This window comes from Haplochromis burtoni, unplaced genomic scaffold (genome assembly GCF_018398535.1).
Source record: "Haplochromis burtoni strain Fernald_Lab_line unplaced genomic scaffold, NCSU_Asbu1 Contig_168, whole genome shotgun sequence".
Lineage (NCBI taxonomy): Eukaryota > Metazoa > Chordata > Actinopteri > Cichliformes > Cichlidae > Haplochromis > Haplochromis burtoni.
In genome coordinates, this window is record NW_024582529.1 from 81,315 (window position 1) to 93,995 (window position 12,681).

Here is a 12,681-nt window from a genome sequence, read left to right on the forward strand (position 1 = left end):
CACAGAACAGTCTTGTATATGTAATCCAGCGGCCCCAAACTCCCGAGCCACCGACCGGTATCGGTCCATGAGTCATTTGGTACCAGGCCATGAGACTTGAGGCTCGGCTGTGAAATTTATGGTTTTCAGAGTTTTTATTGGTTTTTGACATTATTTTTCCTTTTAAACGATTTTAGCGTTAACTCTGTGTCCCTGGGTCTTATCCCATGTGTTATAAATAAATCTACTTTTTTTGGTACTGGTTTTATTTTGTTGTATTTATCTGCGACACCTCAAATGCCGGTCCGTGAAAATATTGTTGGACATAATGACAGACATGTTTGTGGTGCAAAAAAGGGTTGGGGACCGCTGATATAATCTATATTTAATGTACCAAAATGAAATATCACCCATTAAAAGTCAAAAACTTTTGTAAGTAGTTAATGAGTTTACACATTCAGTTCTAATGTGATGTGTATCTTTGCAAAAAAACAACAAAAAACTTTTATATTTAAGAGACATTCACCATTAAAATGATATTTCCACATATAAAATAACTAGATTTAGCTTTTCTCTTTTTTTTAAATCATTGAGAAAATCATTATTTCAGTTACAGTACATTATAGTGTATATAAAATCAAGTACAAACTGGTGACTTAATCTATTTCACATAAAATAATTTTATTTAATAGGTATAAGTGTTAAATGTTGTTATTTACTAAACCATTAACATGACTTTAAAAACAATATCACTCCTTTAATGCAGTACTACTGTATTACATTTGAATTAAAATATTTTGCCTTTAAAAAAACTTTGAATTTTAAAACTTTACTAAATACACACGCACACACACACGCACGCACACACACACACACACACACACACACACACACACACACACACACACACAGACAGATAGATAGAAATAAGTTATAGAATGATGAGATTTAGCTTGGCACTGTTCAGTGAAAGTGCTCTGATGCTAAATGGCTTTTAAAGAGTCACAGAAACAAAATAAAATGACAATTAAAAGCCTCTAGCTTTTAAAACAAGAGAAACCTGGAGCAATCCCCCTGGAGCTGCAGACACTTTGTATTTGTATTTGTATCTTTATTTATTTCAGACATAATAAAACAAACAAAAAAAACAATATATACTCGTCTACATGTATTTTCATTTACGAATATGAATATATGTGTAGATATACACACACACGTATTTGTACAGACAAACAAGAAAAATATAATAAAATAAAACACATTCGTCTAACATGAGATAACAGTTGTTTGGTCTGAAAAGGAGTAGGAAGAAGTATGCACATACTTATTAACTCCTACCCCTGCTCAACATCTTATTAATCCCACATATTACCTAATTCTCCTCATCACATATTCCACACAATACACAAGAAAACTTATATCAACAAGGCTGGCACGATATTTATAATTGAAATACGAGTTGACATATTTATACATACAATGGGTGATTGTCTTTTTCAATATCATATCCTTCCAAGAGTAATTTTCGAAGTGTCTTTATGAACTTGCCAATTCCTGAGCATTGCTGTAATTCTGCAGTAAAGCTATTCCACAGTTTTACACACTCTAGAAGAAGGGTCACAAAACAGTGTTTCACTCCAGTGTGCCAAATATATATTTTCTTCACTGAGCACAGAATGAAAGAAAACACCTTTTCACAGTCATACCTACTAATTCTTGCTTCACATAAACTGCAATGAAAAGCTACAGATTACAAGTTACATTAAAATAACGACTTTGCTATTGCCATTTCACTGCTATACTAATGGTTTATATAAAGATATGCATTTTTTTTAGCTTTACGATCATTGGGGGAAAACTTAAACTTTAGCTACACCCACTTATTCCTGCCACTAAAACAGTGTCGTGTTTCAAACCAGAGCTTTAATCCAAAGAGCGATCAGTGGACTGAGTCATCTGACCATCCATTTCATCTGTCAGAGCTCTTTTATAAACTCTCATTACACTCTGCCTGAAACCCTCTCTCGCTTTTAGACCCAAGCAGAAGTACAATAGCGGGTTCACACAGCTGTTAAAGTAAGCAACACCTTTTGCTACAGGGTACCAGATTTTCACTACTGCATTTTCATTGTCCACCATCTTCACCAGTAAGAGGCAGTGGTATGGTGCCCAGCACAGGAAAAAGGCAATCACCAAACAGGCTAGTATACGCAGAGGGCGGGACTTTCCTGAGAGGCGGGTGCGTCGGATTCCCACCCCAGCCAAGGTGTAGCAGATCAGAATGATTGTGAAGGGAAACATGAAGCCACACAGGAAGCGGATGGAGTAGAGAGCTACTTTGGTGCTGTTGTACCCCTCTGCCTTCTCTTTCGGGTCCACAGAACATTTAGTCAGGTTGTTGTTGTCCATGTACATTTGGCGATGAATGAAGTAGGGAATGCTGAAGAGGATCGCTGGGATCCAGATGCAGACTGCCACCACCCTCGCTGCCCACAGGGTGCGACGACGCTTTGTGAGGACGGGCTGCCAGATGCAGAGCACTCGATCCAGACTAATCACAGCCAGCAGGAAGACAGAGCAGAACATGTTGGTGTATTTGAAGAAGCCGTTGAACTTGCAGAGAAAGAGGCCAAAAGGCCAGTGGTCGAAGAAGAGCATCTGAATGAGGGAGGAGACTCGTGTGAAGCAGAAGATCAGGTCTGCTATCGCCAGATTCACCAGCCACACGTTGGTGACACTCAGCTTTAAGGAGGAGAAAATAAAACGAGATGGAAAAGAGAAGAATGGAAGAAAAAAATTTATTTATATGAAGCAAGTCACCAGATTGTGATATTATCAGCGATATTAGCAATTTTTAAATATTGGCCTTCATCTTAATCTTGTATCAAACTCAGTAGGTTGTTATTATCAGTAGCATCAATAAACATCTAGTGTTTATGTGAAAAAATACATTAGAAGAAATTGTATCACAAGGCAATTGCTAAGTGAATTAGCAATTCACTTAGCAATTCAGCTAAGTGAAATAAACCTCTGCCCAGCCTCCAAGTGGGGATTTGTGTTCCTATTTTAACTTGCAAACACACCATCCATTACTACCTCTGAGAGGGTGACCAGCTCTCAGTAGGAGGAAGAGGTGAGACAGATATTGACAGATATTGACTGATAATGATCACTCATTGGGCTGATAAGGCCAAAGGCTGATGAGGATGTACTTATTAAATTTAGCCACACTGTGCACATTGAGACCCAACACACTGTGTTTCAACTTGTACAGTCATAATCAGTGCTTTAACTTATTAAGTCTTAATTGGTCAAAAATAAGTTTAATCACACCAAATCAATGGATATAAGAAGTTTATTAACAGCTGGATTTCCTTATATGCTGATATGACTAGAAACGATGACAGAAGGGGTTCATAACAAAAGAGAAGAAAAAAGAGGGTTATTTGGAGTTATTTAAGCCAAGGGTTAGTGGGTTTATTTATCAAGAAATCACTCAAGGACATTCACAGAGTGGTATCAAAGCCACTCCTTAGTTATCTTGGCTGTATGCTTAGGGTCTTGTTCTCTTGGAAGATGACCTTTCACTCGTGTCTGAGGTCCAGTCGCTGTTGAGCAGGTTATTAGCAAGGATGTCTCTGTACATCATGATGAGCAGTTCCCGGTTTATTACAGACATGAGGCTTGGCATTCAGCCCAGTGAGTTCAATCTTTCTTTTCAGAGAACCTGATCATTTTGTGTTTCATGGTCTGAGACTCCTTCAGATACTTTGGGGGAAACTTCAGGTCAGGTATAATTCCCTGGACTTCCTGTCTTGGTTTGTGCTCTGACATGCACTGTCAGTCTGGGGCTTAAATCTGACAGCTGATCAGTGGAAACAGGATGTACCTGACCTCAAAGGCTGTAAATATTTATGCACATGTTATATGTTTGCTTCTTATCTTTAATAAAGTATTAAGATTTTCAGACAAACTCAAATATCTGTACTTCTACTTAAGTGATGAATGTATGTTCTTTTGCCACCTCTGCATTTTGGCACGCACTAAGAGGTGAATGATAAATCTGCCATTGAGTATTTTGTAATCAGTATACTGGTTGCATTCATGCACTGATATGTAACATTAAAAAAAACCCAAAAAACACATTTACTGAAGCTGTCTCAAAAACTCTTGCCTATAAAATATTGTACAAACTAAATATGAGAATTTCACAGAGATACTTAAAACCTCAGAAGGTATTTGAAATACATGTTACACTTTATATCTACCTTAAGTTTGAATCCAGCCACCCAGATCACTATAGAGTTCCCTGTGATGCCGAGCACAACGGTCAGTGCATATAAGATAATGGTGACATATTCTGTTATGGCATTGATGCCCATCATAGTTGTCTGGTTCTCCTTTGAAAACTTGAGCATCTGATTGGGCAGAGAGACATTGGAAAACATTGTGTGGCTGTAAAAGAGAGAACAGAAAAAGAACAAAATATTACTCATCATGTAACTCCTGATCTTCCAGACAGTGAATAGGAAGTCATAAGATTACCTCACACGCTGCTGTATATTATCATACTCACTGACTCCCTAGATGATTTTTCTTTGGCCAGCTAAGGCATTTGCTTTGATTCACATTGGCTGCTATCTTCATCTATTTAGGTCTTTGTCACGCTGCTCACAATGAGATATATATTACTTTTACAGCCATTGTAAAGAAAATCATGTTGCTTTATATATCAAGTTACAATAGAAATAACCAGTGGGTCTTCAAATGGGTGCACAGCTCAAATGAACAAAAAAAATGACATCATTATTTATCTAACAAAAACCAAGATGCAGAAGCAGTGAGTCAGAGACTGAGTGTTAGTCTTACTGCTTCCATAGGAGGACATACACAGCAGTGATCTCAGAGAAGCAATTGTTGCTGCCGATTAGTCTGTGAATTGGTTACAAGGCAATTTTAAAACAACTTGACTTGTTTTGGCTGTGTATGGTTCTTCCACATGCTACTAAGGCTGCTGTTTCTTAAACGAATAAGCTGTTACATTTCCACTATGTTTTATTTCATTAGACTTCAATAATCCAATCCAATAAACACGACTCAATGACAGAATAAGCTGTTTGGCAAAAAAGATTTGACAAGTTTTTTATGGTCGCAGCTGACACACTCAGCTCTACTGCTCAACCCATAAATGCATTATCCTTACAAATGTGCAAATGTGGCACCACTTATGGGGGTAATAAACAGGTTTTGCAGTGGTAAGAAATATTCATCCAAACATACAAAATATAGTATATATAAGTGTGTATAAATTATATATGCATATATGTATGCATAGGGGTGTAATTCTTGACCAACTGTTGGCTGAAGGTTTTGTTGTATTTTAAAGTGTGTGTGAAATGGTTAAACTTATAGAAACAGGAAGTATGTTATGAAAATGGATCAGGTCTGAAAAAAGATTATGACATTAAGCAAATTTCATCATCTGATAAAGCTCATGTTACAGAGTCAAAAGCTTAAAAACAAGTAACAAGTGGAATTTGTGATGAGATCATTTCCTTAGACCTTAATCTTTGAATACATGTGACTCTGGCAACAACTCACTAAGGTCTAACAGCTTAAATATACTAGTTTACATAACTTAACCATAATCTAATCTCTGCTATGCAGAAAATATTAGATTAAAAGCTGCTAATAACATATTAAACTGTCACCCTGATCTGTAAAGAGGCCTGATCTTGTTCTTGTTCATTAATCAGTGCAGATACATAATAGAATCCTGTCACAATCCTGGGTCGTTTGACCTAATGTTTTGGAGTTTTGGTTTATTCTGATGTTTATGGTATGTTTAAGTTATTTAGGTTATCTAAGTTCATTTGCTTATTAGTTTCCCTTTGCGTTTTCAACCCCTGTTAAGTCTCCCTTGCCCTTCATGTGTTTCATGTCTGTGTGTCTTATGTTGTCAAGTTCATGTTCTCATGTCTGCGTCTCATTATTTTTCCTGTTTTATTTTGAAAGGGGTCCTGTGTTCCTATGTTCAGTGTTTTCAGTTTTACTCTCCCCTTGTGACATCGTTATGTTCATGTGTGTCAGCTGTTTTCCCCATGTGTTCCCACTTCCCTCATTAGCCTCCTGTGTGTATTTAGTTCGTGTGTTTTCAGTCATTCCTTCTCAGGTCTGCCTCAGCCAGACTGTGACAAATCTAGCCTGTACTCACACTTGTAACACAAGCTATCCCCTGCTTTTAGGAAAAAAATTGATTTTTCAATTCCTCCACAGGTTAGTGGCAACTACTTTCACTCTGTTGAGGCGTCAGGACATATGGTGACATATGGTTTTCTTTATCACTATATTTTTGCCTGTTGCCAAAAAATGTATCAGGCTATAACTTAATGTGCTGTTTTGGGTATTTTGACCCTGAAGTTTTAACCCATAATGTAGTTGAACATGAAAGATTTGAGCGAGATGAACAAATTTTGAACACTAACTACAAAGAAATTCATTATATATGGAAAACTGTCTGGGTTTTAGTATTTGTTAGTTTGGTAAAAAGTTGTTATTACAGTTGGCCCGATCATGCTTTGATGCACATGTTTATTTACACTTTAGATGCCTACAAGACCACAGGTCAGCTGCTTTAGAAGAAATTCTAGTTTCATTTCTTTATCCATGTTAAGGTTCCTAAAACTTTCCTTTGGAAAGGCAAATTAAATTCTCACAAAGACATCCTGTTTGTTTAGGTTAATAACTTTCATTTCCATCAAATAATGTAGCATTCATTTGAATGTGTTCATTCCTAACACATTACCTAGTCGATATCAGTATAGATATTGAGTTGGATTTTCTCCCATTGTGGGAGATCTGATGTGCTGTCTAAATATTTCTTGATTTCTTTTTTTTTTAAACTGCATGTAAACAATTTAATTCATCATAAGCTCTTTTCCAAAGATTTTCAATCAACTGTACATATCCAAAGCTCTCTATTAAGCAGAAAAACCTAATATTACATTTAAACAGGCAGGAAAAACAAAAATGCAAAAACACGAATTAAAAAAATAAGAATTTAAGTATCATCTGAGAGATCTAACCAAGAAAGAAAAATCGAATTTCTTACCTTAAATATTGAGCTAAAGTGAGCAGCTTCACTCTTAGTAGTCAGAGGCAGAAGTGAGGATGTATTTGTTTGTCTGTCCTGTTGTTACTTCAAGTTTGGCTATTACATAGTTTGTGTCATGGCTCTCACACATGTGAATACACACTCCCAGACACATTAACACACCCTCCATTTCCTCTTTTTTCACGTCATGTGTCTGGCTTTATCTTCCATTCTGAATATAGTTGTTTTTTTTCCCTCACACAACCATACCCACATTTCCCTCCCATTTTTTCTCAGACATAGATTCACACTCCAATTGAGCATAAGACCAGAAGTGTGAATAAGTTATTTAAATTCAATTGCAGAATTGTTTTCTGTTATAAACTGTTCACAGCTGTTTCCAAGAAACAAGGCCTTAATTGGCATCCAGCAATGGAAAGTTGATTCATCCATCCATCCGCCCATTTTCATCCGCTTCTCCAGGGCCGGGTTGTGGGGGCAGCAGCCTAAGGAGAACAGCCAGACCACCCTCTCCAGATTTCAAGGTGCTTCCAATTCCTGCAACTTCACACTCGGCTGTGAACTGCTCCAGTGCAAGCTGGAGGCCACCACCATATGAAGCCAACAGAACCACATCATCTGTGAAAAGCAGAGTCAAGATCCTCATGGTGAAACATGGCTATACTGAGGAATTCTGTCCATAAAAATTATTAACACAATCTGTGGCAACCAACCAACTTCCAGCTGCAGCTCAATGAGACGTAGGTTCCCCATTCTCCCTCGGAATGCTGTCAAAGCTCTGCCGGAGTTGGGTGTTGGGCTGGATCTCGTGGACTCTGCTCGGTGTTGCCAGCACACCCTCACTATTTAGGTGTGTCAGGTCTTTCCAGCATCCTCCCTCAACTACTTGATCCAACTCACCTCCAGGTGTCGTTTACTTGACAGCTCAGTCCCTCTCTTCACCCAAGTGTACAGAACATAGATCTGATGATATGATTATAAATATCAATCATCAACCTGCAACCTTATGTGTCCTGGTGCCATGTGCATTTATGGACACCGTTATGTTTGAACATGCTGTTGGTTATGGAAAAAACTGTGGTTCAGGTAAAGGGTTGAGATCGGAGAGGCTGCTATTCCCAATCGTGTCCCTCCAGGTCTCACTGCCGTTGCCCACTTGAGCATTAAAGTTTCCCAGTAGAACAGCAGCACCCTGAAAAAAATGAAAAGAACCTTTTAAGCTATTACCAGTATTTAACTAAGGTCAAATAACACCGCTAATATGAATGCAAAGATGTGATAACACATATTATAACGAATATTTACCTTAGGAACAGAATTGTTGTTTTCAGATATCCAACTGCAGGGAACAGGCCACTCAGAAAAAGAAAATGCCAGAAACAACTTCACTGTGTGAATGAACGGTTAGGAATTAGTTAATAAATTAAAGAAAAAAAGTGCATGGAAAAACAAAGAGTTTTTATAACCTACGTGTATAGAACTGACAAAAAAATGTGCTGCATTATGAAGCATAAACACTGAAGGCTACATGAGGAAGCAAGCCTTAAAATAAGTCTGGAAGTGAATGGAAAACTCAGACAAAGACAAGGGGAACACAATAAACCAATGAAAATGGACAATTATGATGAGAGCACAAGACTACAGCTCCAGCAACAAACTCCCAAGAGCCACCTTCAAAACAGTAACAAAATACTTACTTAATAAATACTTACAAAAGTGTATCAGATATAGATTTACAGATTTGAAGTTAAAACATACATATCTAGTTTATCTAGTTTAACTGTCAGGCTGTAATAAATGCCCCGAGGTTTTCATGAGCATTTACACAATTGTGCTTGTTTCATGACATGTCATGGTTACCCTCTGTTGAAGAGTGAGATTTTTGCAGGTAAAATCTCAGGACTGAGTGGCCTACTTACAGATGGAAGGGGAGGAAGGGGTTCTGTTTAGGCAGAAGGCTCAATAGGGAATGTCATCAGTATGTGCATAGAAAATAATCATATTTTAAGCAGAAAGTAAAGTCCTGGGAGGTGACTGACTCCAGCAGTGCCTGAAGGCACTAGCAACTTCTGCAAACATCTGCCTTCTTTCTGTTAGCTAAATAAAACTGTAAAACCATTTTTGCATATAGTCTTTGTGGTAGGACTAAACTTAAGCGGTCAAAGAAGTGCAGGAGCCTGATGCTGTCCAGTGTAGCAAGTGATTTATTCACCATTCTGTGGCCCAACAATATTTACAAAGAAACAAATAAGAAACTCAACTCTATAATTAACTCAATTCAAATAAACATAACTGAACTTAAATCAACGGAAATTAAGGTCAAACTGCACACAGCTACACTGACCTGAACCTTTCTCTCTCGAAACACCTGAGTTCGTCTGCTTAAATAGTCCACTTAATCAAACAATTTCTCCTCTGGACTATTCCATTCAGTAGGTAGGTGAGATGAACATGATTATATTCATCCTCTACTACTCCTCTTGACTGGCAACCTAAACTCTGGTGTAATCAATACATATCACAACATTAAATCTATTTCTTTATAAACCCTTTAAAATCAACTTTATTAAATTATAAGAATTCTTCCCCTCCTGCCCTTGGTCCCTTCCTGTGACCTCAGATGAACCCAGAAGGTATAAAGCAGGAAGTAGAACTACATTTCCTCCTTTTGCTTCTGGAAGACAGGTAGGTAAAGGTAAGTTCAAACAATACAAATTAACAGTTGAAATAAATAACATGTTAACTTAACAAACTTGTATGAATTGATTTAAACCAAGATGTTATATTATATAATCTGTAAAAGTGCAGAACATAAACAAACCCGGGATAGTAGAGGTTTGCCTATTGCAGATTACATGTGAAATATGGTTAAATCAAAACAAGAATATAGAATATAGACAAATGGTCTTCTCACCCACTTTGTCACAGTCTTTCTTATAGTCTTGCTTAATATATCAAAACAAGGAAAACCAAAATGAGAGTAGAAAAATGTGTCTTACCGATTTAAACCCATGCCTTAATAGTTGTTAATAACCTCTGGCTCTCTTCCACAGCATGTCTTTTGTCCCATTTTCCACACCTTATCTCCAACTGGTCGTGGCAGATGGCCGCCTCTCCCTGAGTCTGGTTCTGCCAGAAGTTTCTTCCTGTTAAAAGAGAGTTTTATTCCTGCCCACTGTCACAAAATGCTTGCTCATAGTGGGGTTTATCTGATTATTGGGACTTACTCTGTATCAGTGTAGGGTAACTGCCTAATAATATAAAGCACCTTAAGGCAGCTGGAGTTGGCACTATACTCACCATACACACACAGCAGAACATCCAGTTAAATTGGGGTGAAATGAGTCCAATGTTTTGTTGTTGTTGTTTCTTTCTGTCTGATTGCCATGGTGAATTGTGTGTGTGTGTGAGCTTCACTGATGATGTCATTTTTTCTCTACTCATGCATGTGCTTCACCCAGGGTGAACAGGACGGAACAAACTCTGATCAGTTCTGGAGCTGATAATTCGGAGTTACTTATTTTGGAGTTGAAGTACGTTGATTATGCTTCCTGGAACAGACTCCTGTCCCAGGTGTGCATGCAGAGGATAATAATGGTGAATCCTACAAAAAGGAAGCATAGTTTCCCTATTGTTAATGCCTCAAGCACCAAAATGCATACAATATATCCAGTCTAACCCTGACTTTCACTGTCAGGTAAAGCTGTTAAAATGTATTTTCAGGCACTCAAGGGAGAGTTAAGCATTGATTCAGGAGAGTTGTATCCGTTAACAGTCTAAATATATTTTGTTTACTCTATTTAATTTGTAAAATATGTGTACACACACACACACACACACACACACACACACACACACACAGAAAAACATTTAGTATACACATCCAGAAATGCATATACTATTATATATTGTACATATATTTATTAGTTTCAGATGAGCTGATAATTCGGAGTTACTTATTTTGGAGTTGAAGTACGTTGATTATGCTTCCTGGAACAGACTCCTGTCCCAGGTGTGCATGCAGAGGATAATAATGGTGAATCCTACAAAAAGGAAGCATAGTTTCCCTATTGTTAATGCCTCAAGCACCAAAATGCATACAATATATCCAGTCTAACCCTGACTTTCACTGTCAGGTAAAGCTGTTAAAATGTATTTTCAGGCACTCAAGGGAGAGTTAAGCATTGATTCAGGAGAGTTGTATCCGTTAACAGTCTAAATATATTTTGTTTACTCTATTTAATTTGTAAAATATTTGTACACACACACACACACACACACACACACACACACACACACAGAGCAAACAATTTAGATCACACAGACATCACACACAGAAATGCATATACTATTATATATTGTACATATAATGCCATATAAGTATTAATACTTGTACACATCCATATATTGAATATGAGGTTTCACGATGTAGCACATTCTTAGTATCTATTGCTTGTTTATCTATTATTTAGTAATTATGCACAACCTTGTTTGCTTTGTGAAGCTACGGCAGCGCAGAAAATTTTACACTCACAATTGTGCTGTACCTAATGTTTAGTCCTGTCTACATGTGACTAGTGACGGAATTAAAGACGCTAGATTCGATTCAATGATGTAGACTGTTAAAATTTTGTTGTTTATTAAAAGATCTTACTGCAGCTCAGAATGTTGTATGCACGTCGATTTTGGCATTTATATTGAATTGGTAGTCTCTCTACTTTCATTAGAGCAGGCGTGTGTGGCAATTCGTTACATCTCTGTTGAGAAAACAAAGTAACTGTGTAGGCACGAGCTACCGAGAGCACACACAACACACTAAGATAATTATATATTTATCACTTACTGAGCATATATTATATAGTTATGATACTTGATTAGCAAGTGTATTAGTCATATACTTATATAGTACATATACTCCATGTTTTTTTTGTTTTTTATTTGTTACGTAGGTAACTATACAAATTAAAATAGAGATCAATATATTTGAATTTAGATGCCTTTTTGGGAAGCATTTCATTTTTAATTGCATTACAATGGTTTGCGTTGAGAAATTACAACAGACTGATCAAAACATGGAAATTTAATCTTCTGAGCTTTAGGATAAATCGGAGAAACACAAAGATTAGCTACACCCACTGCTGTCAGACTTTTTTTTGGCACAGAAACAGTGCTGTGTTTCAACCCAGAGCTTCAGTCCAAAGAATGTTCAGTGCACTGAGTAATTTGGACATCCATATCATCTGACAGAGCCCTTCTATAAATTTTCATTAGACCTTGTTTAAATCCCTCACTCATTTTTAGACCCATGCAAAAATACAGCAGTGGGTTTACACAGCTGTTAAAGTAGGCAATGCCCATTGCTACAGGGTACAATATTTTCAACAGTGCAATATTATTGTCCACCATCTTCACCATTAAGAGGCAGTGATAAGGTGCCCAGCACAGGAAGAAGGCAATGACCAAACATGCTATTACACGCAGAGGGCGGGACTTCCCTGACAGATGGGTGCGTCGGATTCCCACCCCAGCCAAGGTATAACAGATTAGAATGACCATAAAAGGAAATATGAAGCCACACAGGAAGCGGA

The 12,681-nt window shown here is 37.4% G+C and overlaps 1 protein-coding gene and 1 pseudogene across 2 annotated transcripts; both read right to left on the reverse strand.

The window, feature by feature from the left end:
• Positions 1 to 1,191: 1,191 nt before the first annotated feature.
• On the reverse strand, positions 1,192 to 9,952 carry LOC102300431 (C3a anaphylatoxin chemotactic receptor). Of its 2 annotated transcripts, XM_005933716.3 has the most exons (4): positions 8,399 to 9,952; positions 7,091 to 8,285; positions 4,248 to 4,434; positions 1,192 to 2,721 (listed from the first exon to the last, which is right to left on the reverse strand). In XM_005933716.3, the coding sequence occupies exons 3-4, from the start codon at positions 4,425 to 4,427 to the stop codon at positions 1,903 to 1,905; spliced, it is 999 nt and encodes a 332-aa protein (XP_005933778.1). In that variant the 5' UTR covers positions 4,428 to 4,434; positions 7,091 to 8,285; positions 8,399 to 9,952; the 3' UTR covers positions 1,192 to 1,902. The 2 variants fall into 2 exon arrangements, with proteins under 2 accessions (XP_005933778.1, XP_014192737.1); XM_014337251.2 differs by lacking the exons at positions 7,091 to 8,285; positions 8,399 to 9,952 and having other exon boundaries at positions 4,248 to 5,657.
• A 2,148-nt stretch (positions 9,953 to 12,100) lies between these two features.
• The window catches only part of LOC121815266, a 14,298-nt pseudogene continuing 13,717 nt past the window's right edge, over positions 12,101 to 12,681 (reverse strand).

Coding starts and splice junctions, on each gene's coding strand:
- LOC102300431 (XM_014337251.2), bottom strand. CDS start 4,478: ATGATGAGTAATATTTTGTTCTTTTTCTGTTCTCTCTTTTACAGCCAC. Junction 2,722..4,247: donor TGGCTGGATTCAAACTTAAG/GTAGATATAAAG, acceptor TCCTCCTTAAAG/CTGAGTGTCACCAACGTGTG.